This window comes from Aquila chrysaetos, chromosome 12 (assembly GCF_900496995.4).
Source record: "Aquila chrysaetos chrysaetos chromosome 12, bAquChr1.4, whole genome shotgun sequence".
Classification (NCBI taxonomy): domain Eukaryota; kingdom Metazoa; phylum Chordata; class Aves; order Accipitriformes; family Accipitridae; genus Aquila; species Aquila chrysaetos.
The window spans coordinates 11,344,069-11,371,670 of NC_044015.1; the positions used below are offsets into that span (position 1 = coordinate 11,344,069).

The window sequence follows — 27,602 nt, forward strand, 5'->3', positions numbered from 1 at the left end:
GTTAGACAATCAGCTTACAGGACAGCACTAAGCAGCAGTTCTGCCATGCTGAAGGATGAGCCAAAGAGTAATCCATCATTCACAGCTTATCACGGTATAGAAGCTACTGGTCACAGAAAAGCAACTCAAAGACATTTTCACATTTCAATTATATAGAAAAGAAAGCCAAAAAAACCCCATATTGGAACCTACTCAGTATTAGCTTTGCTAGAAAAAGTTTATTATTTCCTCTACTAATGTGGGTACCAACAGACAGACAGACATTGGAACGACAACTAAAATGGAGTGTTTCATTTCACACTAAACCAGCTATCACACTGATCCTGTGCATAAAACCTTCAGGCAAGTATGACTGGGATTAGGAAAAAACCTACAAATTTGATCAGCCAAGGAGATAAGTATTTAGTAACAAAATATGTCATGATACAAATGATTCATATCCTTCCATAATGCCTTTGTTTACTGGAAAACACTAACACCAACTTTGAATCTCTGAAAAGTAATTCAACAATTTTCAGAAAAACAGGAAACTTTGTGTCTATTTTTCCAGTTTGCCCAGTAAGAACACTCACCTAGCTAACCTGACTGATTTCCCTGCAACATACTCCCTTTCTCCTATTAAAGTCACAGTGGTTGTTTGTCGAATAGGAGTTACTTTAATCAGAAAATTAGACAAAACACATCTTGCATTAAATTCTGCACTGCATACACTCCAAACAGTTGAGAGGACTGTTTCTGCCAAGTGCTTTGATTCCCTGGAGCATTGAGCTGTTAACTACATATGCACGCATGGAAGTAGGTCAAGAGTACTATTCTGCTATGCATTGTAACACAGAGAATGAGCACTTTAAATACAGCTAGAATTCATATAGTATTTAAACAGAAAGTGTGCAAGAAACAGAACTATTTTCCCAAAGATGTTTGCTCTGTGCAAATCTAGCTTATGCCACGTCCTCAAGCGAAATCTCCTATCTAAATTCTGGAACTCTTTTCATTCCTTATCACCATTGTCAGCCTTAAAGTTTATTTTTAGATACTTTGTCACATAAATGTTCTCCAACTGAAAAAGTTTCCATCTTTCCCGATTTCCTACTGTTCTGAAGAAGAGATTAAGAGACGGAACTAAAACTGACAGACCCGTTAAAATGAGGCAGTGAGCTTTTAATGGTTTTCCTTTTTATCTGACAGCTCACATCATCTCTCATTTCAGTGGGGATTGAAGAAAATGCTCTTCAGCTTTTTACCCTCCCACTTGAGGATAGACCTTTCCAGCCCTATTCAATAATCCCATTCTTCAAATATCTTACTTTCATGTTAGAAGAAGGGCATGAGTGCACAGCACCTCTGTTAAAAGTTATTCTTGTAATAAAAAGCAGCCACAATATTACTTCCAACACAGATTATTAATTTTTTTTTCCAACGGAACAACAAGTTCATAAGCAAATTAATTAGCTTTTAAAAATATTTCTCTAAAACTCACCACATCAATCATAAACTCAAGGTCCAGTCAGACCCGGCCATAGACAGGTCATCTGTAGAACACAGCCATAGCTGTTTAAGAAAACAGTGCAAGGATGAAGGAAAAGTTGCTGCCTAGAGATCTACATAGCAGTTATGTCTAATCTCAATACTGGCAAGTAGGTAGAAACTGTCAAGAATAAAATCAGTAAACTTATGAATAATTCAGTGTTGAAGATTGGATGTGGCTGTTCTACCAGGAAGCAATGCTTCCCAAATCCTTCTCTGAACCAATGAGCACACAAAAGAATGAGGCAGTCAATAGAGTCTACTAGGATTTTTAGAAAACCTTCAACAAGCTCCCTTCCCAAAGGCTTTTTAGGGAACTAAGCTGCCATAGAAGGTCCTCTTATGCACTCAAATAATTGACTAAAGGATAGAAAGCAAAAGGTAGGAATAAACAGTCAGTTCTCACCTACAGAATGAAGGTGAGGTCACGCACAGAACCTTACAGAAAGACATGCTAGGGATGATGCTGTTGAAAATATTCACAAATCATACAGAACACATAAAAATAGCACAGTAACAAAGACTGCTGATGAGACAAAGTTGTTTGGAGGAGTAAATTAAAAGCTGACTGTAAAGATGCTACACAGAACATGTTCATATCAAGAGAAAGTGGCAAAGTGGCAGAGGTCATTCAACTGGAGATAAATACAAAATGCTTCACAGGAAAAGCAGTCCTCAACTTGATGTACACACTGACAGGCCTCTAATCCAGATCCTTCAAGAAAAGAGGACCAACATCTGCAGCAACTTTCTCTCTGCAAGAGCAGTAGAGGCCCTGAGAGCAGGGAAGGCTCCCAGCTTTGGAAGATGAGTAAAATTCTTCACTTTTAGTACAGAAAACCCCGGAAGATCCGAGATCTCTGCCTCTGTGAAGCTGCCTGCTAGACAGATAATTCCTCTAAGTTGCTTCTAGTTCAGACAGATTCATTTCTTTATCTTCTCTTTATTAAACAAAATAGACTGAGATACTCATTCATGAAACAGAGTTTTTCTTTCCAAAGTATGTTCCCAACTCCTTTCATCATCCTCATGGAACTTCTACAGATTCTTTCCAATGTAAAAGTAGTCGTCTTTAATTCTGGACACAGTAATAAAAGCAGCTGCTGCAGCTGTAAAATACTGAGTTACTCAAGTGATTCTATTCCTACACAAGATACATCTATCTATACATCCTTTAACACCTCATTATTTACCATTCCCTTTTTCTCTGTGTCATCAAGACAGCTTTATCAGAAATGATTTTTCTGTTTTCTTTTAGGTGACTAACCAGAGTACACCAAATGAACAAGTGACCTTGCATTCAATGAACAAGTGATCTTCATGACGCCTTGTCTGAAATACATTTATTCAGTGCTGATGTTTAGTAACCTGCCAGCTAGCCAGTTTTTAATTCTTTAATGTGTCTTGTTCATGTTCTAACTTGTCCAGCATTTATACATTTTTTGCATGACAGACTACATGATCTACAGAATTTTGGTAAAATTACCTTCACCAATGAAACCTGTAATTTTTTTTTTTTTTATTAGCTTGTCAAGATCTATTTTCAGTAAACTCATAGGCATTCATTATAATATAGTTCTCACATTTAATTCTCGGTAAGTTGAACGCTATTCCATCATTTTTCACTTAACTGATATCAAACTGACAAGCCCACAATTACCTGCATTGTCCTAGTTACTCTTTTCAAAGACTGGCACGGGAACTGTTTTCCTGTAGCCCTCTAGAGCCCTCCAAGATTAATGAGAAATCAATGTAATTGGTTCAAAGTTCTCTTGGCTCCTTTATTTTTTACTTCTTTTTTTAATGTGAATTACTCATGACAGTGAACTTCAATATATGTAGCCTAAGCAGCTATATTTAAGAGTCATCCAAATTATTGTTTGAATAGGAGTCTGTATCACCATAGAATTTATCTGGAGAACAGGAATATGTATCATTATACCCCAAAGGCAGGACACTCTGTTCTGCTTGTTATGACAACTCCATCATTTCTGTCTATTAATCAACTGGAGGTGGAAACAGAGTAACAAGGAAAAGGAAGGGAAGTGGAAATGGCTTCGTCGAAGGCAATCATTTATTCTACATGTAGAAAAAAATGTAAAATGAAAACTGACTGCCAGAAACACAATAAAATCTGCAACTGACAGCCAGAGAACTAGCTGTCTAGCTGCAATATTCTACCTTCTGGATTTCTCACGAGCAACAAAAGTCTGTCTGTACAAGCTGGACAAATCTGTTCATTTAGTACCTCAACTTCCCCATGTGCAAATCGGAAAAAATTAAGTTGATTGGAAAAATTAGAGGTGATCTGAGAGCCACAAGTGAAAAGCTATGCACACACATTGCTTGTGGAAAGGTCAGCTAACTTGTTCTCTAGATAATTATCTAGAGACATTCTTGCTTAACCTCATAGCAGAGCTTGCTCTGAGGGTTTCTCTTCCTCTGCAGACGTCTCTACCAGCAGAGCAAAAAAAGTTCCACTACACCATGCTTCTACTGAAGTGGACCTCTGATATCAAACTGCCCATCAGTAAAACTAGCTTGAGCCTTGCTCTTCTCATACACATCTTAGGAGATACAAAATGCAAGGTTATAAAAAGTACTTCAGTCTATGCAGTGCTGCAGAAACACTACACTCTCCACATGCAATCTAAATAAAGCTTTAAAATCTGATTGATTAGTGACTTGGATCAGAACAGGGTTATCAGGGCAAAATACAGTCATAGCAAAATATGGAACACACTTTAAAATTCAGAGTACTGACTGTACCTTACAGATTTTGTATAGAGATTCCTGACCGTCTCCTTCTGTATCTTTGAAATAATCATGTGCTGGAAATGTACGATGAATATCTCGTGTAATGACACTTTCTTGAGCAGAATCCTGTAAAAAAAGAGAGAAAAATCCTGATGTATTAGCCCGGTAACAGTGTAATTAAACACAACAGAATATAAAATTCAATGTGCAGTCAACGTGGATACATTAGATAACTGCTTTACTGACTCATCCTCCAAAAATGTTTTGAGAAGAAATTGAAAATCCTCTAGTCTCATAAGCAGTAATAACTTGACAGTTTAACAAGAGCAACGTGGCATGTTTTCTGTCCTTCAGGCTTACAGTTCAACTTTAAAACTCATAGGAAATGACTAGTTATTTAATTGTATGTGCATTTTTACCACAGAACATATGCTTACTGTATTTCTCTGGAAGTAAAAAAAAAAAAAAAGGAAAAGAAAATTAGACTGTCTCTCTCTTGCAAGCTCAGAGGTATTATTTTTAAATGTGTATCATCTATCATACAAACAGTGTTAATTACAAATTGTAACTCTTCTTAGAAATGTTCAAAGTTTACCATTAAGTGGTCTTTAAAAGAACAAAACCAGAAGTACCACCAGAAAATGTTATACTGTCAGATAAACCCCGTATCTTTCCCTGCTACCATCTCCAATTCAATTACATTTTTACTTTGACTAGCAACTAAGGATAAGTTCAGGTGCCTAAAAACAGTGGTGTCAGATGCCATTTTAGAAGCTCGAAGACAATCTTGCCTGGTAAGCAGTTGCTACTGCAGAAGGATACAAGTCTGCTGTTAAGTGCTGCATCATTTCTGCAAGCTCCATGTGGACGATCTGCATATACAAAGACAGCTACAATGACACCAAATGCCCACGTTTAGGCAACTGAGTTGTTCCCTAGACATACCTAGCTCTGTAGATAAAGAACCAATTGCTTATGATACTGCATTTCTATAAAAAAGATGGAAATCATTGCAATCAGACCTGAGAAATACCACTGTGTGTATGAGGAAGTGGCATCAAAATGTCAGAGCTGGAACTACAACAGTTAATCAATTATCTTCAGGTTCCAGTCACCCTCAGTGTAAGATAGTACCTTTAGGTTCGTAAATATCAAACGGTGCTCTTCTCTATTACCTTTGTAATCCTAAAGGAAAAACCAACAGAATCCTCACCTGTGACTTAGAAAATAAATCCTTTATAAATACTTCTACTTGAAAACAAATTATCTCTGTTACAGAAAAGCTTTTAAACCCTCAGACTGCAGTTTGTAATCCAGGACTCTCCATAAAAAAACTTCTTTACACCTGCCGGAGTCACCAACCAGGTAATCTCCCGAATTTAGGTGGTTTCCTAATCCCATAAAGCCTCTATAGTGAGCCAATGCCACACAGGAATACAGTTGCCTGTGGGGGCTTAGCCAGGAGTTCACAGCAATTCCGAACTACCGTTTCTTTTTGGGCCCATCCATAACCAATACACATGAAGACGTCACCATGGGCTGGATCAGGCTACCCCAGAGATGAAAACCCATCATTGTACTTCTCCATTCACTTCAATGGCAGCTAAGAAAATAGCTATAGTTGCAACGAGCATAAATGTCACTGTAATATGTTTTCTAACAGCACTCAACTGAGTATCACAGATAAGTAAGAAGAAAAAAAAAGTTGTTTTTTTTTTTTAAAATCTAGATATCTTCTATTCTCATCTGTGTTCTCATTTCCTTCGACTCTCTCCACCCTTTGTGCTATACTATGGCTTCATCTTTCTTCCCCATCCGTCTCTGCACTTGACACAATCTTCCAGTTTTTGCACATAGAAGTCTTCCTCTTTCTGCTCTCTCAAATCTCTCCCTAAAGTTCATGGGCTTCCTGAATCTTTGCTATCATTAATCTATCCATTTACGATGTCCTAATTTTCAGTCATCTCGACTGTCGCTTTCTCTTTGCTTGACAATGACATTTTTAGTACCAGACAATAACACGATCTGTATTTTGTAAAATACCAGGCACCCTGTTATGTGTTAAGAAAAGGAAATCTTACGAAGAAGGGTGATGTTTGTATTATGCTAACTGGTACTGCTGGAGAAAATAAACACACTTTTATGCTTTCACCAGGTTATCATCATGATTTTCAGGACATCTAAGCATCATGCAACTATTAGCAACCCAAACTAACCACAACCTAAATCACATGCAACGAAACACCGAATAAGAATAAAAATTTAATAATAAGCAGTTCTCTAATTAGACTTCTTCAATGAATATTTTCATTTACATGGCTTTCAAACAAAGAAGGGCCAAATAACTGCAGTCTTCCTCCCAGATTGATCTGACATTTCAGTTACATTGTGAGGAAATGCCTTAAACAGCATTTAAGATCTACCGGTACAGCACAGTTACCGAGTCCATTATAAAAATCTGTTACACTAATTCTTCAGCAAAAATTTGAAAAGATCCAGGCATTTTAAAGAAAGTTACAGGAAGGCCATGACATCCAGCACATACATTGCTTTTCTGTCAGGCAGGCAGATTGTGTTTGACTTCCCTGTATTTCTATGTTTTCTTGAACTGAGGCCAACATATAATTGAGCACATAGAAGCTGACAAGGTAGATGTCCGAGGTAGGACCAAAAAATATTTGTGTAAAGGCCCAAATGCAAATTCACATTTACTGAGTTAAAAGGAGCCTGAAGCAGAGTCTTCATTCAGCATTATTAACAACAGACGCTTCTAAAAAACTAGAGGAAAAAATTAAATGGACCCAAAATAAAATTTAAGCTGAAAGGCAGGAGAATTAACTCCTTCTCAAAAGACAACATCCAACTGAAATATGACAAACCCATAATCTAAGAGAAACAAGAAAATAGTCTAGGGTGAAGATCAGTGTAGAAATACTTCTTAAAATACATAAAAAATATTTTGGTTAAGTTTCTACCTTTTTCCAGATAAGAGTTTGTTGATAGTGCTGCTCTCAGGAGTACCACAGCCAATGAGCTTACAGTTATCCAAATTTAGGTTTTATTCTTCTGAAAGTCATGATTAGTTAATTTATTATGAAAAAAAGCTAAGGTGAGATGGCTATCAAAGCATTCAGAGTTCTAATGATCTTTCTCACTTCTAATCATCGTTTCTGTGCTGCCAACTCAGAGAAACAATATTCTACTGAGGAAAAGAATTATCTTCATATGTCAACTATATGACAGCTGACATCCTACTGAACAAGCTATCTACTTTGAGTTGTCTCACTTTTAAAAAAGCTAAACTTCTGCAACTGTGAAGCAACTGTATTGGAATACTGACTCCTTGACATTGCTGCCATTTTAAACTATTAAGATGCTGCTGAATGTGGACATTTGATGCCAGAAGGCAGACTGATATAGAAATACAGAACAGAACAGAAAACTGTTTATATTAAATAAATTTAAAAGAAAATTAAGGGTACACAGGCACTCACAATTAAGAAATACAGGGCCATCTTTATGCATGTACATCAGAAATTATTTTTTAATTAAGAACATTTCACACACACTCCAAAAAGGACCTCTACTCAGCTGTCACCATGACTGTACCTATTCTGCTGATGAAGTACGGTTAGGGAGTAGAAGAGACTACTGTAGGTAGAGCCTTGCTTCCTTTGTTGAAAGAACTGGAGGATACATGTGGTATAAGCCAGAAGAACGTATTAAGAAAGAAAAATCTCTTGGGGCATAACATCTCAATGCTGTGTTAAGACTCAGATTTCTGCCCAAAATTACTTATGTAAACCAGGCACATCACTTACACAAAAAATCCCATGAGTGGTTATCTGAGTTTTCCTTACTATACAGCTGCCTGTATTACAGCGGTTGACTCAATATAGAGAAATGCAGAATTACTTACAGCTGCAATTAAAGGAATTCAAGAGTTTTATACGAATACTAAAAAAAATAATAAACCAGGGGTCACATGTGTCTCACGCCTGGCATTCAAAGTGAGCAGTACTTCTGACCTCAATCTCCTTGTGTTCCATTTCCCTGGTTAATAATAATTCCCCATCTCAGTAGGTGTTACGAAAATCAATTAACATCTGAAGCGCTGAAATTCTGTAGTGATGAGTCCTACAGAAATGCCAAAGAGGAAAATAGTAACTTCATCCTCAAATCCTGATTTGAATGATATATAGGAAGGCACAGGGTTACACAATGAAAAATACTAAGGGGGGAGAAAGAAAAAAAAAGAAAACAATAAGAAAAAAAAAAAAGTCGCTCATTAGATAAGCACTATTCCTTCTGTACACAAGGCAGAGATCCCAGGAAGAAGACAACCCAAAACCACAGAAATATATGTGATCAAGAATATATCATTATGCATACGAGTAGGCAATTCTCATATTGTACTTAACTTCCAAGGGCTTATCTCCATCAAGTTTGGTTTTATCACATATGTTTACACATGAAAACAACATGATTTGTGTGGGCTGGAGACTCAGTACAAGTTCACTTGATTGGACCCATTTAAAAGGTCTGCATCTCTGGTGAGGTTCAATCAGCTGATTTTGCATCATATTGTCCCACCCGTGCTTCATCTCTTCACTAGCTAAAAATAGTGAAGTTGTGTCCAGAGTACCAAGGAAAGTAAGAAAAGGAAGGAAAAAAAAAAACAACCCACAAACCAAAAAACTTCAAAATGGGCTTTCAACATCTAAAATTACCATGCCCTGGAAATCTGGTGTATCATGTCCCTTCAGGATTAGTTACTGAAACTTTTCTACATGTTGTATGGAAAGCAAAAACTCCCAGACTGCCACAGGTGATCATCACTCTTGTTTAGCCAGAGATGTACTATGTGGAAACACAACACCTGCTGATAGCGGGATGAGGTACCCTCAATAAATCCATGCCTCTTCATCCTGAAAAGCTGTAAATTTAAATATTGACTCACCAAGTGCACATTATTAGACATTATGACATTGTTTCAGTACCCTAAGCATTTTGGTGAAGGAACAGATTTTTTGCATATTGTTTATTTGGTTCCTTAAAGTTCTTTGTGGTCCTGTGCATTTCCACACATGCACACAACGGAATATGAATAATAACTTTAAATTCTCTAAAACACAAACACAAATAGGCAGCAAATACAAAATACACAACATAGATGAGGTCAGTCAGTATGGGTTTGAAATGATCTGCGTAACTGTCATGTAGCTTTGCCCCTTGTTATTAATGACGTCCACCCAAACTCATACTTTCAGTGAAACCGGACATCATGTTGTGCAAGCATATATACACACGTCATCAACCTCCTTCATCTCATCATTTTCCATACATATCATAACCCTCCAAGTAGAATGTGTGATCCAAGAAAATCCCTGGTTCCCTACCAATCAGTATTTGGAAAAAAAATCAATAGCTCTTCCTTTTAAAAACATTGAATAGAAGATGTTTGGCTTATGCTCAGTTCTTCTGTAGCATTTTTGTAACACATACCTTGTAGTTCAGCTCTTTTCTATAAATAGATTTTCTTTCAGTCACCATCAGCTTTTATTCAGCTGAAAGCATATAATACTCAAAGAGTACTAATTAACAGAGAAACAGAAACTGAGAAAAAAAGCAGGGGATTAGTCTTTAGAGACTTTTTTTTTAACAGTTACATATCAAGATATTTAAAGTGAACACAATATTTAGGTTAGTTCAGTGGTCAGCTGAACTTTGCAAATTCTGGCTCAGTATCAGCTGTATTTATTGCTGCTTGGGCTAAACTGCTTTCTACAAGCAGAAAGAAACAACAGTCCTACTGGACATGGGGCCAAATCAACAGTTCAAATCTCAACAGTCCTGGGCTTCTGACAGGTCAAGCCTGGACCTAAATTTAGTATCAAAGGCTCTCTTCTCTAATCAGCGTAATATTTTGGATTACTAATATAGCTCTGCCCAAGGAAGTAGACATCTTCTTTTGTCAAATTATCTCCCATTCTTCTCAAGCTGTGTTTGACAAGGCAGTAGGCAGCTGCTCATGCCTCAAATTCTGAGAATTCCCAAGACAGGATCCTCAGAAAAGCATCTACAATGTGCTCCTTTTTATACTAGGAATGCAAAATTACCAATCACGTCTAAATAGCCAATTCTCCAATTGTTAAAATGCTTGTGGGCTGGGACCCTAATACTTTTAGATAGAGTACCACTGGGATTGGATTGGCCAAAAGCTTCTTATGAACTGTTCTATTATTTATATGATCACCCACGTGAGTGCCAAGGAAATGGGGAATGATGCTCATTTTGAAAGGCTGTTGTTGTATTTCTTTCAACACTTAAGTCAATCTTAAAACCACTTGGGAGGAGGAGCCCTGATGAAGACACACTGACCAACTGCCCAGTATGAGGCTTTTAACTCTCCCAGAACCTGGTGCTGACAGTTTTCAGCTACAAGACGCTGGACAAGGTAAACTTGGACCACAGAGAATGACAACTCCAAGATTCTTAAAGACTGCACAGAAGAAAAAGGTAGTACTAGAATAATAGAGAGAGCTATGTAAATATTATTCTGTATGTAGCTGTAAAAAATAAGTAATATTGTAGCAGTCACAGAGGTAAGGCAGAAACAGCTCAGATCTTAACAGGGTTGAGCAACAGATGAGATGACATTTTTCTGTAAAAAAATCACAGCAAAACAAGATCAGACACAAAATGATCAATTCTGCATACACTCTCTTGTTCTGAAAAACAAAAAATATCCATGACCTTTACTATCTTCGTGTTTTGTTTTCCTTCTCCCTCTCCTATTCTGTACACCATCCCTCTCTTGTATGCTACTGATACATAATTTATTCTCCTTACTCTGCCATATCCTTTCTGAAAGATGTTGTCCAAAGAAAAATGCTGCTTGTGCTACTGGGAGAGATCAACTTTTGAATGCACCAAGCTCAATTTTTTGCCATTGGCATGGTACACTATGAATTCAGAGATACTCTTAAACACTTATATTGAAAGCTCCTTGATCTCCCACAAAAGATAAGGCACTCTGTACACTAGCTGATGGGGTTTGGGCTTTTGTTTCCCTTATGATGTATAGTTGGCATGAAGGGCCACACACATCTGTTTGTAGGTATCACAGTGTTTCAATTTCCATTTTATTATGTTTGGGGCTTTATTTGGGTCACATGATCTTCAGCAGATATAATATCCAGTGTTCTTTTTTTAAAGGTTGGAGAGAATTTGTTAAGCGCTGGATTTTGTCTTAGGTTTGCTCTTGTTTTTAATAGCTATTACTTAGGAAGATTGGGCTCTCCAGAGGACATGAAGATATATTAGACCAAGTAAAAGCTATGTTATCCAGTTCACTCATCATCATTTCACGTTTTTTATTCTGAAATGTGTATAGGCACTATCTCATTAACAGACAAGTAAAAAGGTAACCCACAGACTGATCCATGTAGCAAGTTAATTTTGCCCAAGTTCCTTCTGATTTGCTAATTTTTAGATTAGGTTTCTGATTATGTCTCCTCTGTTAGAGACACAACTGCTTTTGTAAAGGTTGGAAAAAATGTTCTTGTGATTAATCTGTAATATTCAAATATTTCTGACTCTACCACCAACTCATTGGGTAATTTCCAGAAGCAACTGGAAAGGTAAGGCCTGCTTCTAACAAACAATACTTAACTGCACCAATATCAGATGGCTGTGGAAAACTCATGTGAAACTGTTTACAGAAAATGGAAAAGGTGGCATATTTGAATCCTTGACTCCTATTTAACTACCTTAATTGATGGTGAAACAAAACTTACTTGAATTTTAAACAACCGCCTAGAAATCTTCACTACAAGAAGCATGAAAAAAGAAAAATACAGCTACCGCTTAAAAAATAAATCTTTAAAAAGCAAACTTTTCTAAAAACCTAGGTCTTAGAAGATTAGTTTCCTGCAGCATCACTGACCAAGTAGAAGTCTGTCTAGTCAGTGTTTCTTTCAACACGTTTTTATGAATTCTGAAATTAAACCTACTTTTGGCAATCAAAAGATGACATGATCAATGTAACTGGTCCATTTAAGATTTTAAAGAAAGTGTTGCTTTCCCAAGTTGCTTAACTTTTCCTTTGCAAGACAAGTGACTTCAGGTCTAAGAAAGAATTATAACAAACGCCATAGCTACGTAGGGCCTCTAGCACACCCCAACCTTTAGCATCTGTATCACCTGCTGCTGGCAAAATGTTAATACAAAGAGAAAATGCTGCAATATCAGGTAAGTTTATCTGGTTCAGTGATGCCAATTTTTAACAAGCAGGAAATGCCTTGCAGCACTATGCAGATAAAGATTTGCCAGTACATTGATTTTAAAAAGTGTCTTAAGTTTGTAGTTGTTGAAGTACACAGACTATTTCTTCAAGAAGGAAACGTCTGCCCCTCATTTTCTTAAACAGTGGAGTTCTTCCAATAATCCAGACAGAAACACTTCAACAAGACCTATGGTCAGCAGTAATGTGTACAATAAGTAAAAAACACCAACTCGGTTACCTCCCAGATCCGCTCTCTGATGACAGCTACAAAATTCAAGCAATCATTTGATATCCTGGATGCTTTCATTTTAATACTTGCTATGACAACACCGCCTTTACATTTTCTTTGCTGTGAAGGCACCCTGGTATTTGGAAATACATACTTCTTTGAACCATTCATCTTCCAGAACTACTAAGATCAACAAGCCCATTATAGAATAATCGTCTCTATTCTTTATATAAGAAATCCAAAATCTGGTGGTTTTGTTGACTTGACAGCTCTTTGTATCACTCAGCATTGACATCAGACTATAGGACAAAGACTGTGGCTCTTTGGGAGCACATAAGATCAAAATCACTTTTTTACAAGATCTTAAAGTCTTTACTCCAGCCTCAGGAAACAGTGCATTGCAGAAGATGAAGGCGAGCCAGACGGTTAGGGAAAAGGACAGGAGTACAAGCATATGGTTTTCATGCCTGCCTCAATTGTGGATATACTGAATAGCGTGTATTATCTCTCAGCATCAAGTCCTTCACTGGTAAATCTAGAGTGATACTACACACAAATAAGCATTAACGTGTGTCAAGCACTTTCGTACCTAACACAGAAATAATTATGGAGATGACACAACATTGTACTAAAAGGAAAAGTTAGATAAGGCTAGTATCATTGCCCATAATGTTTTATTCTATTTTGTTGCTGGTTTTTAAATAAATTTATGAAAAAAAGTTCTACTCATCTACAATTTGGACAACACTTGATGCACATTTCCTCACTGGATCCTTCAGAGTGTATGAGACATTGAAAATAGCTGCTGAAACTGCAGTCATCCAGGCCTCTGCTGAGCAACCACCACTGCCACTACAGGTGACACGCACTGCGAATGCAGCTCTGGAAATTTGCTTCAAGATAAATTGTAGACATAAGCAATTTAGAGATGCTGATACGGTCAGACTACAGATCTCCCTTAACCCTTTCCTCAAATATCCTCTCAGTTACAAGGAGAGGGAATGTAGCACAAAGGGACTTTCACCTCCTAACAGTACTACATGTAGCAAAAAGTAGGTTTAAGCTGATGCTGTCTAGGCTCATAATGAGTTGTCGGTAGCTGCGCTTATTACTAGAAGTCTTTAATACAATTTTAGATGAACTTATGAGGAAAAATACTGGAAAGAAGAGAATCACAAATGTTTGAGGTGGGAAGGGACCTCTGGAGGTCATCTGGTCCAAGCTGCCTGCTCAAGCAGGGCTACCTAGAGCTGGTTGCCCAGGACCATGTCCAGACAGCTTTTGAATGTCTTTAAGAGTAAAGACTCCACAACCTCCCTGGGCAACCTGTGCCTGTGCTTGGTCACTCTCACAGTAAAAAAGTTTCTCCTTATGCTCCAATGGAGCCTCCTGTGTGCCCATTGCCTCTGCTTCTGTCACGAGGCACCACGGAGAAGAGCCTGGCTCTGTCTTCTTGACAGCCTCCCTTCAGGTATTTATACACATTGATAAGATCTCCCTGAGCCTTCTCTGCTCCAGGCTGAACAGTCCCAGCTCTCTCAGCCTTTCCTCATAGGAAAGATGCCCCATTCCCTTCATCTACTCATTGGCCCTTTGCTAGACCTCTTCAGTATGTCCATGTCTCTCTCATACTGGGGAGCCCAGAACTAGACCCAGCACTACAGGTGTGGCCTCATCAGTGCTGAGCAGAGGGAAGGATCACCTTCCTCGACCTGCTGGCAACCCTCCTCCTAATGCAGGAGGATGATAGTGTTGGCCTTCTATGCAGCAAGCGCCCAAGGCTGTCTCATGTTCAACTTGCAGTCCTCCAGACCCCCAGGTCCTTTTCTGCAAAGCTGCATTCCAGCCAGTCATTTTCTAGGGTGCTAGAAACTAGCGTGTCCACTAGCTCATTCTAACCGTGTCTCTAATTCTCAAGCAAAACCAGCTTTTTCAGGCTACAGAGATTTCTGAATTCAGCATAAGCCCTGAAGCCCCACTCTTCCCAGCCAAGAGACAGCAGTGTAACCGCTGCATATGAGAAAGGAAGACCCATGCTATAGAGCTCTGCATGTAATTGGAACCTATGGGGCTGTGTGTGAATCATCAAAAGCTCAATTTTTGCCTTCGTATATTGATCTTGTTCATTCCTATTGTTTGAAAACTGAAATTCACTTTAGATTCGGTGCCTCCTAAGACTCAGATCAATACAGTACTGACATTAGAAAGTATTTATCTGGTCACATATGGGTCATAACAATAAAGACCAGACAGTGCAAAGACGGCACAGTGCACAAAAATAATCCTAACTCAGTTTCAAATGTTATCAGTTTTCTATATACTACTTTTTAGTGTATCTGAACACGTCTCAAGCACTTTTTATAGGCACTGTATAGCAATAAGAAGATTTTAGGGATACTTCAGCTGTTCTCTCTCCTTGTAAGAAACCAAGGGGGCCTATGTCTACTTCTTATTTAATGATTAAGTTTAGTTATTCCAGCTATTCTGGTTATGATGGGGATGTTATCTGAGTTTACAGATAATACTATTACTTCACAACCATCTCTTATTGAACCCTTTCATTTTCAGAAGTAACACACAAAATTTCTGTCAATGTCTATGTGTACACTCTCCATGACAAAACAAAAGTGTATCTGTTTAAATATGCTAATTCTAAGTGAACCAACATTGCCATTCTTGGCACCTCTGACATTTATGCCAATGAGCAATACAAATAGGAAAATCGATGATTTCCCACCCCATAAGAAACAAGGAATAACCATGAGACACATGAAAACAGCTACTTTCATCATCATAAGATGCAATTAACTGAGTTCAGTATAAATCCTCACGCATGGAAGAACAAAACAAAGTTATAATGATAAAATGAAAACAAACCACAAAGAGACAATAATCCCTTCATATAAATGGTATTTCTGAAAAAATACCATGAGACAGCACTTGTTTTTAATGCTATAGGAGCACCTTCCATGCATTTGAAGTCATAACATGGCTCAGTTATGCTGCTCAGTTATGTTAAGGTCTACATCAAAAGCCAGCAACCATGTAACATTTAAGTAAAGCTAAATTGGTGAAGTTTAAACACCAACACACACGCACCCCCCCAAGAAAAACCCCACAGCTGGACAGAAGTCAAGTGTATTTTCTTCCAATACTTTCCAAGGGTCACCATCAATTAAACACAATTTTACAGTTTGGAGTGTTTGTTTACCATGTTACTAGATCATTACATTGAACACAAAGAAAATTACTTCTCCATTTTTAAAATAAGATTGTATACGCAGACAGTTAATTCTCACACACCAAGTTCTACTGCAAAGTCTGTCAAAACCAAAAACCCACCTACAAAAAACCTGAAAATTAAACTGACTTAGTAACTTCCCTATCACCATATCCTTTTCACCTCCAAGAACGTCTAAAAAGATATTGGCAGAAGGCAGAAGAACTAACAAAACGGGCATCCTAATCAGGTATGACAGAAAACTGGAAAGACACAAAAGGTACCTCTCACAGGGCTCAGCAGGTCTGGCTGGAAAGGAAAAGTACTTGGGACTTCTGAGACCTTCTCAAAACTGCCAACAAAAATGACTCCTCATAAATCAACACCGATCAAGTTAAGCTGCAATCTGCAAAGGCATCATCCCTCAGAGCTGTGCAATTGCATGCATGTTTTTTGCTGTATAATGAAGGATAACATATAGCAACAAGGTTACAGTGAAGGGGTAAACCTTGATTTAGCTTTTCCTCCTCCTGTTTTTTTCCTCTTGGCTTTCCAGACGAAGTACTTCTCATGAAATTTTGTTACTTAATTATATGTATATTTGCCTGAGGTGCAGAAGAGGCTCCAACCTGTGGTTAAATTGACATCGAGTACTTTACAAATGTGATTACAACAGGCTGGTCAACACCAAAATGGGAAAAAAAGTTCTGTCAGACTCTCGTTGTGCAATTGAGTCAACAGACAATGAGCAGCAAGCAGGGACTAAAATACAGGACAGAGAAAAATCTAAAGCGGGAGAGAGGGAAACTGAATTAAACAGAAGGGACAGAAATGAAGACAAGAAGACATGGTGAAATGGAGAGGACCAAGAAGAAATAAAACAAGATAAAGGATGGCAGACAAGAGAGAAATACCAAATAGATTGCGTTTAGTTCTCACTGACTCATAAAAGGAAGCTATAAATCGAATATCTTATCTTAATTTAAATCAATGAAAATCAGTTTGAAAGAAAATCCAAATTAGTTTTTTTACTATGCAGGCTAAAGAATTATATAAAACCTAGTTATAGCTATTAGATAGATGAAAAGGGTTTTTCCCGAGTATTAGAAGCATATACCAGACTATTAAAATGATCCTAATCTCTCAAGAATTCCTGAACTCCTACAATATACAACTTATGTAGATTAAAATTTAAACTTCTTAAAGTTGCTTATATACTTTGGGCTTATTTAAGTGGATATTGGCTTTTTTGGATACCACTGTTAACTTCTTGTACTTAATTATCACAGCTAGAAAGCAAGATTGAAGAAAACATTGCATGTGCTGCATTAGTCTCTGATCTGGATACTTGCAAGTATTACTGAAAAGAATACAGATAACAAATGGTCAGTCTTGTTTTCATTACTCTTTCCAACAAGCATTACGGTATCTTGCATTATACTTCTTCATCACATTTCTTAATAGATGCTTTCAGATCTCACTTGGTTATAATGTGCGATTCCTTATCTATTTGACCTTAGCTCACTTACGCTTAACCTACAGTGCTGTAATAGCATATTTGCCACTTTTACCACCATGTACAATCGTTAACTTTGAAATGAAAGGAAATGTTAATCGAAAGATCTACTTAAAAGCGTATAAATGTGTATCAGAGAATATGGCAAATAAAGATAGCTTCTTATTACTTCTGAATCTACATTTCTGTAACACCACACATTCATTTATGCATCCATTTCCATCCATTTATACGGAACATCCACATTTCTATGTAGGCAATATTTATGAGTCACATAACGTTTATATTTTGTTTCTATTTTCAGAGGGTGTTCCTTCTGGAATACTTGGTAGCCTTTAGGTACCTATGGGTTTACAGATTAATAGCCTACATTACTTCAGATCATTTGGCTCATAAAAATGAGATCCATCCAAGTTTTACAGTGTTCAACACAGCAAGTTTAATCTAGAAGGTAAAAAACAATTTATTATTCTCTTTTTTGTAAAGTGGTATTTCGTACTGCTTTAAAACTAAATGCCATATATGTTTATAAGAATGTGTATATCATCACTTTTAAGGAGCATATAGCACGGTCAGAAGATTTAATAAGTCCTGAAGAACATCACATGCTTCTCATATACATTCTCTTCCCAACTGCAAAGAAAGAACTAAACAATAAAGACAAAACTATTTTACAAAAGTCATTCTTATTGCTGACAAATGTAAACAAGTTAATGTCAAAAAAAGAAGCACCAACAAACAGGACAGCTGGTACCCTTTCCTTAAAATAGGATGTGCATTTTAACTTAGACACAACCGACCTTATGTACCGAATATGTGAAATTTGAATTCTGCTCACATAGATTATGGCGGAGTAGCTAAACCTTACTTTAGAAGTACCTTCACTTCAGGTCAGGCAAAACCTGCAGAGCAGTTCAGTTCAGTGGAGGAAGAAATCTCTCCTCAGTCAAGGGGTCTCATATTTAATACTGGCTTACTGAAAACTGCATGTGCTGCTGGCAGTTGCTGAAACTTTACTTCATGTATAATAAACAGGGGAAAAAAATTGGGAAAACACAAAACAACTGCAATAAGTCATCGTAAGAACTGTAACGCAGCTATCCCGCTACATTGCTGTAATAAAATCTGATCTTTGAAGCAGAAGGATGATAAAGCTGCACAACCCATTCTGAATGCATCTCATTTTGCTGCCTCACACAGGCATCAAATGCTTTTGATGATAAAAAGGGCTTTTGGACAATGCCCTTAATAATATGCTCTAACTTTTGGTCAGCCCTGAAGTATTCAGGCAGTTGGATTAGATGATTGTTTTAGGTCCCTTCCAACAGAACTACTCTATTCCATTTTATTCTAAAACTTCAAAGATACAATCCTTGCACCTCTACTCACGCCTCCAATCTGAAAATTCCTGTCTAGTATCTTTAGTACAGCACAGAGGCTTCCAAATCACAGAAAACTATTTGAGGGCACATAGTCCATACAAACTGAGAGTACAGTCAGAGGGACATTTCTATCAGCTGAAGGACCAGTTTAGTGGAACACAAACACCGTTTAGAAAAAAAAATTTAAATTAGCACATTTTTGGGGGATATGCTAACTAGTACGGGGCAGCATTATGGTGAACATTCTCAAATGTGGATTTTGGCATTGTAAAACTCCCCAAACTGCTTTATAACTATGATCCAAAAGGCAGGTGTACCTGATCTAGCAATCCATCTAAATGACTTTAGTCTTACAAAAACCAGACTAATTATCTTAACAGGCAGAACAAACGTTGATCAGAGCATTAGCGATATTGAGTCTTACCAGCACTTTCACGTTCTCAAGATCAAGACAGAAAACTAAATTTGCTGTTACAGAAAAGTGGGTTACAGCCTCTTGCAGAGATATTAAGCAGAGGGAAAAGATTAACATCCCACTATATAAATGTCTATCAAGATAGAATCTAAAATATGGAAAACACCGAAAATATATCAAACCAGATCTGACTCTAAACAGAATATGGTACAAAGTTTTCCATTAAGTACCTGCAGCTTTTTCTGCAAAGAATCACTAAGTGTAAACACAGATTGCTATTTATAGGCAAAAGAAAAAATGCGTGTCCAGGAAACACCTGGAGTCTCTCACTCTTCAATTCTGCTTACATGACAGCTACCGTTTTCCCAAGTTTTCTCGTAATTGGAAAATATTTGACCTCCAAAGATTGCAAAAGTATTTGACTTGACACATAATTTCTCGCAAGGCTATCAGAAAACTATGGTATCCTATTAATAATGAAAATTTAAATAAACAAATTACAATATATGTCTCAGAGCAAGGTAGGGAGTCATTTATTTAATAGATAATGCTAGATAATTGAAAAAGCTTTTATCTAACTTTTTTTAACCCCATTAAATATCTCTGCACTTTGTTGGTCTTAAAAACATGCAGTGTGACAGTGGCTCAATCAGCAGTTAACAACATTAAAGTTCACAGCCCACTATTTTTACTTCAGCCTTGCTTTGTGTCATAGGAAAAAAGTGAAAATATAGAAGTTCAGTCTGAAGACAGATTTTAAAATTATCTCTACAGTTTTCCTGCACCTAAATTTGCTGTTTCAAAGAGAGCAGTAGAAAAATGACCTAAAAGTTGTGCCCAATCTGAGAAGCAGTGTCAGCTCCATATCAAAAAAAGGGAAATTGAAGTGATAAGAAAATTTAAAGGGGAAAAAAAAAAAAAAAAAAAAGAGTGTGGGAATGTAAGGTTCCAGGTTTAAAACTCCAGGGATCTATCAAATCTAATATATCATGATTGTAATTTTTAAGTTACCTTATGTTACTTCATATACTCTACTGTTTAAAGAGTTCATCACAAATCAAAGTGGTGGGAAGAAAGAGAAGAAAGGGCACACCACACATTTAGTAGTCCTGATTTCAGCCTCAAAGATGACTCAAACCCAGAACAGGGCAGACGGTGTTTCCACCTCTCCTCCAGTAACACACACAAAAATTGCAGGTTCATGATGACCAGGAGCCATGTTAACTCAGCGTATTTCCCCGCTGACCTAATGATTATCCCTTCCTCCATGAAGCACATTTTAGGCTGGGTCACAAAGGGGAAAAAAACCAACCCATCACGATACAGCCATGAATCAAATTTTTGGTTTATAAGAAAAAGGACTGCAATCTGATACCACTGATTGTCCCTAATGCTCAGGCCCATCATATAACTAACTAATCAATCCACAATTTAGATTGTAATTACATTTGTGAGAAAATATTACTCTTTGCAGTGAAAATAAGTCGATCATGATTTAAAAAGTAAAAAAGGCACATTATCAAAATAAAGTATTTCCTTTTCCAACTATTTGTTAAACTAGGCTTTTTTACTTCTAAGCATGGAATTTCTTGTCATTCTTCCTGACCTACCCTCTCTTGCTTGTATATCCTTTAACATATAAAATCAAAATACTAATATACAAAATACAAAATTAAAAGAAGCGTTTGTCATTCCATTTGCACATCACATAATCGCCTATCATTCTTAGTCACCCTAGATATGTCACGTATTGTAGCTTCACAGAAGAAATATACATAATGCATAAAACTTCAAACAAAATAGCTTTTGCTTTGGATTGTTTTTCCCAGTGCACCATTCCAAGAAAGCAATGTAACACGCTACAAAAGGGCAATACATTAAATTTGCAGAGGGGTCTTTTATTTGTCTTTGAAATTATTCATTATGAACAAATGCTCCAAGAGCACACCTCATCAATAATTGACAGAATGATAGGGGGAACCTTGCAAGAGAGAAATAAACAGTACTGGGAAACCTCTGAAGAAAAATAAGGAAGAAAACACTCACAAACTACACTGGTATGGGTTAAGATAACATTCTCATTCATCAGTGATACTGCAATGATCACTGGGTGAAGTAGTAAACCAGGGATGGTGTTTAGAGTTGGTAGAGGTGTCTGTCTTCATGAAATAATACAAAACTGATAACTGACACAAAAATGTTACATTCAAAGTACACTGAACACACACTTTAAATAGGGACTGAAGTACATTATTCTCACTGCAGGTGCAAAGTAGTTGCATTTTTCAAAGGTATTTTTCACACTTATTTCCTACTTGATTACCTAGAAACACGTCAGTGATGTTGCAGACTTGTTTTACGAGAAGACAAGCATGTATTTCTGGATCTTTGGGAAAAAAAAAACAAAACAAAACCAAACCCTGAAGTATTTAACTGTTAATTTGTAGGCCAATAATTCTTCATGCTTCATTACACTTACTACTTGTTTTACAGTTGGCTCCCAGAGAGAGACAGAGAGAATCTCTTACAAACGGACAGGCAACAATTACAGCTTGAGCACTGTGAACACGAGACTGCACAGCCGTTACCACCCATCACTTCAAAGATAAAGGAAGAAAGTAAGGTCTTTATTCCAGCTAGCCAAATAAAAGGGAAGCAACAGCATTCTTTGAATCCAGGAACTGTCTAAGACTCACATTTTAAGAAGTTTTTAAGACTAGAGAGAGCACCAAGGGACGACTGAAGTCACTAAAGATACTGCCTGGATTCTGTTGTTACTTTTTCTCAGCAAAACTACTCAATTTTTTCAAGACCTCAAGGGGCATGTGTAACATGAATGATGAAAAGTAATCTTTTCATTTATAATGGTATAATTGCCATTACGGAAAAGTGTACATCTTCAACCTGCATGGCCACTCACAAAAACTAGGGTCAATAACTTGTAGAAGTGTGTTTTATACTTTGGAACTAATTTTTTGAGGTCAAGCGATGGCAATTTAACCTTAAAAAGAAATCAGAATCCTATTTGAAATTAAGGGGAACAAACATACTGAGCATCACTTCAAGTCAAAGGGCAAGTTAACCTCTGCCTCAATTAGCCATCCACTTCTAAAACACCGTATCACAGTATTATAGCACATAGTAATCACACTGTACGTGGCTTAACGCTGCCACAGACTTGTGTGGCTCCTCCCTTTGGCTATGCATCCCCACGCACTCCCTTAAACCAGTACCAGCACTTATCTGATCATACGCTGAACTAATCTAGGCCACAGCTACCCCAGAGGAAAATATATCATTAATTTCCATACAGGTCAGCTCCCTGATGTCTCTTCCTGGCTGCTCACATGAGCTCCAGTGGCAGTGGAAAAGCAGAGGAGGTAGGAACGGTCAGCCGGGGCAGGTGAGAGGTCAGCAGCCTCCCCAATTTAGATCAGTTTAAGCTATCAAGGAACTCTCTATCTATCAGCTTTTCAAAAAGCAGCAGTTCTGTGCCACATAACATTTCAAAGTTTAAAGATCCTCTGCAACTGAAAGTACTGCAAAGAACACTTAGCACAGAAGCTGCTTCCCAAAATGAGAGCTCAGGCAGGACTTGGCACGATTCATTAATAGGTTTGTCATAGAATCTCCCAGACTACCTGTGTATCTGTAACATTCACTTCTATCACTTAAAAAAAAAAAAATAAAAAAAAAAATCCCAAGAATTCCATCTCATGAAGAACTGTAGGAATGGTCATCTGCAAACAATAAAGTGACTGGGTTTGACCAACCCTTGGTAGCTGATTACGTCTGTTAAAAGTTGGTAACGAGTTTTAAGTGCCTCCTACCTTCACCCAGTACTCCCCATAACAACTCTTCTTTCACTAGTTAGCTCTTTACTCAAGAAAGTTGTCTGCATCTCTAGCAATCAATCCTGGTTTATATTCTTCCTTTAAATAGTTTTAAATGTATCTCAGTATTATCTCAGACAACATTATTTCTAATGTATTTCTGAACACAGTGATAACATACTGCAGTATTCCTTAGTTTTGAAACTGTATTGAAACCAACACACTTGAAGCTTTAAAAAAACTGTACATGGTAACCAATCAGGCACATAAGATCAAAACTTGGCCCAAAGACTCCACTGCCAGGTAACTGAAGCCAAAAATAAAAAGCTCAGCTACAAAGAAATGGAATCCAGCCAAGTTAATTTTGTACGAAACCACACAAAATAAGGGGGCAATACACCATGAGAGAATTGGATTTCAAATCTCTCATCTTTTCTGTGAAAGATGTGCAATACTGACAGCACAGATGGCACCGACTCAGTCCTAATCAAAACTAATGAAGTTGAACTTGATACACAACCCTTTAATGAGCAGAATGTATTTTTGTTTTCCCATCCATTTGAAAGCTATCACACAGCAATGAAATTATTAAGCTAGCACATTAAATGCACAATGTATCGTAACAGAGGTAGTATTATATGAACACCTGAGAAGTTAGTAGCAAACGATAAAATATATAGATATAATTGAATTGTAGGTGGCTTTCCTGTCTCATTATGAAGTTTAACTTGTATCACATCCTATTGATCTTTAAAGCAAGAAGTCTTGTTGAGTTTTGTCATTTTTAAAAGAAACTTTACAAGGCAACGCACTTTAAAAAAAAAAATTCCACTCATTAGCATTTAAATTCCTATATTGCACATACCCAGCAAAAATCATGGTAATGAGTTAGATTATATTTGCCTTTACTAGCAGCTACAGCATTAAAATCTTCATGCTTGAGGGTTAACGAGAAACAAGGAAAACATGTGGAATAACTAAACAGACTTACCATGTCCAGATCACTATGTCAGTGCTGCATTCAATTCAAAACTAAAAAGCCTGTGTTTTTATTAGGTCGTCTTTAATTCTTTTTGAAATAAAAATATAAAATATAAAATACTTCATAACAAACAATATTACCTACTCACAAGAAGACAGAATTAGTCCATGGCTTACAGTCAAAAAAAAAAAAAAAAAATCAATAACAAAACCATACAACAGACTTTAATTGTCAGTAAGATGAAGTAAGAAAATTCACCTCCAGCACAGATTATGCACAGTGCATTATGTGTCCATTTCAAGTTATCGACAGCACTGTGTCTCCAGTTCTATGTTATTCCATGAAAACATGGCTGTCCTGCATGCACAGAGGGAAGAAAAGGGAGGCTCTGTTACACACTGTACTGGCACAGCAGCACAGGCGCCGGCCGGACTGAAGCACCTGGCGAACACTTGCACAACACCAAAAAGGCTACAGTAACTGGAAGGTAAGATAAATTTTCTTGGATAATGCAAAACTTAAAATAACCTCTCCTTATTCTTCCTTTTCACAGACTCCTATCAGCCTGAAGCCTGGCTTTTCAGGATTGCATGCATCTGACTGCACAAGTTCCACTGCTTTGGTATGAAATACCGTTTACAGCTTTTGAGACGAATGCTATCAAACCCCAAATCAACCATACTTGTCTAGGTTAAACACTGAAAAAACAATGTGTCATCTGAGCTGATTTAAACAAACAAACAAACAAAAACCCCAAAAACCCAAACTTTATGATGAAAACAGTAAAATTAGTAATTTTAAAAAACCCTGCCCCACTGAATTCCTTTTGTGAAAAAAAGTGAGAAACACAGTACAAAAGATACCACTAATATAATAAAAACATTCCTGTTAGCATTTTTATTAATTATTTTCATAAACAAATATTGTGCTTTGCAATTAAAATTCCATGTGCCTGAGTTGCCATGGCAGCGCAACTTCCACAGAACAATAAATTCTTCCAGCTCAGCCACGACCAGTGCTACAAAGCTGCGAGGAAGGCTGTATTTGGAAGGTTTGCGGGGTGACTGGTGGAGACAGGGCAGAAATCAAGAGGAAAAATAGCTTCCACTGTTTAGAAAATGCAGAAATCAATACTAAGCGAGGCTTTCGCATTTCCAGGGTGGCTTCTGAGGAATGCAAATTCTGACCTTTTTTTTTTTTTGTCTTCCCCTGCCTGAAATTGTCTTCTCGGTCCCCTAATAGCTGAAAACACTCCTGATAGACTATTTCAGCAGTGCTCACCTCGGGCAGCTTGGCCGAAGCTATAAATAGTGCCTGCTGCCATCTGCCATGCTATTCCTGTGCCGACGGCACTGCTGGCACTGGGCTCGCGCTGCGCTGCCAGGCCTGCAGCTGGGGAGCCGGCAGCCGCGCAAAATCAGAGTGCAAGACGGAGATAATGAGGTGAGGAACAAAAATGGTACCGCTGTAATTAACTGCTGGTTTGATATGCATTACTATAAAGAAAGGAAATGAATGCTAAGAGAACCTTAAAAAGTATAATTAATAATACTGTGTACAGTCTGCAGGCACTTTTCTTACTGTAGCATTCAGACACAGTTCCTCACGATGACACCATTCTTGCTTTCAGTTTCATAGAAATTAGTAATAGATAAAAATAAACCTCAAATATCAACTGCAGTAGCCAAAAATAATCCAGTTGGGGAGCCAAATCCAACTTTCTGAATGAGTCAGCACCAAGAATCTGGAGCAAGTTAAGAGACCGGGGTTTGCCCTCTCCTCTGCCAGACCCTCAGTTCTGCCCACCATCGCCAGACCAGTGCACAGACAACTGGGGACAGAGCCTGTTAGCACTGTTTCAAGACAAAAGAATGACAAGAAAGCATCTTTTCACTTCCAGAGTAACTCAGACAGCTCAGATTTTCAGAAGGAAACCATCATACTATTGGTATGTCTGTAGTTCAACATCTTTCATGCAACACCCACCACATGGAATGATATGACCCCTGTGAGCACACATGACCACCATAGCTGATAAACACCTGATTTTACTACAATATAGATTGCACTGAAGTTGACTACAAAATTATTTTCTGGGACTGCCAAATAATGTTGCTAATTGAGGAATAAGACATGGTATCTGATTTTTTTTTTTTTTTCCTGATTCAATACTTTGGGGCTTGATTCTACTTCCACTGTGGTCAGAAGAAGAACTACTGATTTAGCAATGCTATGGCTTCACTATTCTAAAATAAAAGCTATCTCTACATAAAGATTTTGACATTACTATTCAGAAGTTATATAAAATTCAGCAATGTTTCTTTTACATTTATAAATTTGTGCTTGTAGAGTTGTTATCAATAGATTGAGCACGGACATTTTGCTTATTTTTTTAAACGGTGTAGTTGTGAGTACATCTGTCATAGCCCACATATTTGGTTCCCCAATATTCTTAATGCTTTCAAAACAGATCTCTCATTTCCCTGCTTGTTCATGTATACATCATATATAGCAGATCAAGGGAAGGGATAACTCTTCTGTACTCAGCACTTGTGATACTGCATCTTGAATACTCCGTGTCCTGTGTCAAGCCCGTCAGTACAAGCGATGTGTCAGCCAAGAGGAGAGAGCGCAGCAGAGGTCCACCAGGATGGCTTGAGGGCTGAAGCATAGGACATGAGGAAAGGCCAGGACTGCCTGGTTTAACATGAGAAAGAGAAGGCTAAAGTGCAAGCTAATTGCAGTCTAATGAGAGGGAGGTTACAGGGAAGATGGAGGCAGATGCCTACATTTTTCTATTATTCTTTACGTTCTATACTTATAAAATCTCAAAGTCATTTAAGTCAAGAACTTTTCCACAATTAGGACATGGGTTGTTTGTATGGGTACACTGGAATTTCCTTTAATACAGGAAATTTTATTTTTCTATCATTTTTATACAACAAATGGTTTGACATAAACCATAACTGCCTAAAGCCTTTTCATTTAGAAAAAATAACATAAAGTGATAACCTTGTTTTGTTTACTACATCAAGAGCTCTGAAGAGTTGAGTAATTTTATAGCCTGTACATAAATGTCTCCAGCTTCACTCAAAACTACTTTTTAAGTGTTCCACCATCAAATTAAGCAAAATTGTTCCTAATATTTTCCTAAAAAAATCACACTAATTGCATCGTTCTATGATAACACATGATAAGCTCAATTTAGCCTGCAGTCTTCCAGCTTTTTGGAATCTCTCTAGTTCCAAAGAAAATACATATTTCCACTATCTATAAAATCTAACAGATGCAGAATGATATTGGGAATTGGAGCTTCAGACATGTCCACGCTGGGACTTAAGTGCCAGGTAAGCTACAGCAAATTGCCAGCACATGAGCTATTCACACTAACAACTGCTTGGTCACGGTTACACTAACAGTACTGCCACTCATCTTCATGAAAGAGATGTATGAA

At 37.5% G+C, this 27,602-nt stretch overlaps 1 protein-coding gene across 8 annotated transcripts in view; it reads right to left on the reverse strand.

Annotated features, from left to right (window-relative positions):
* Window positions 1-27,602, reverse strand: part of RABGAP1L (RAB GTPase activating protein 1 like) — a 265,221-nt gene that overhangs the window by 114,638 nt on the left and 122,981 nt on the right. For all 8 annotated transcript variants that reach the window (XR_005933627.1, XM_041127540.1, XM_030034313.2 and 5 more), the window contains one exon: window positions 4,297-4,410. Coding sequence is in view for 7 of the 8 variants with exons in the window: in XM_041127540.1 (XP_040983474.1) it covers window positions 4,297-4,410 (114 nt within the window). In the remaining variant the exon portion in view is untranslated. The remainder of the gene's footprint in view (window positions 1-4,296; window positions 4,411-27,602) is intronic.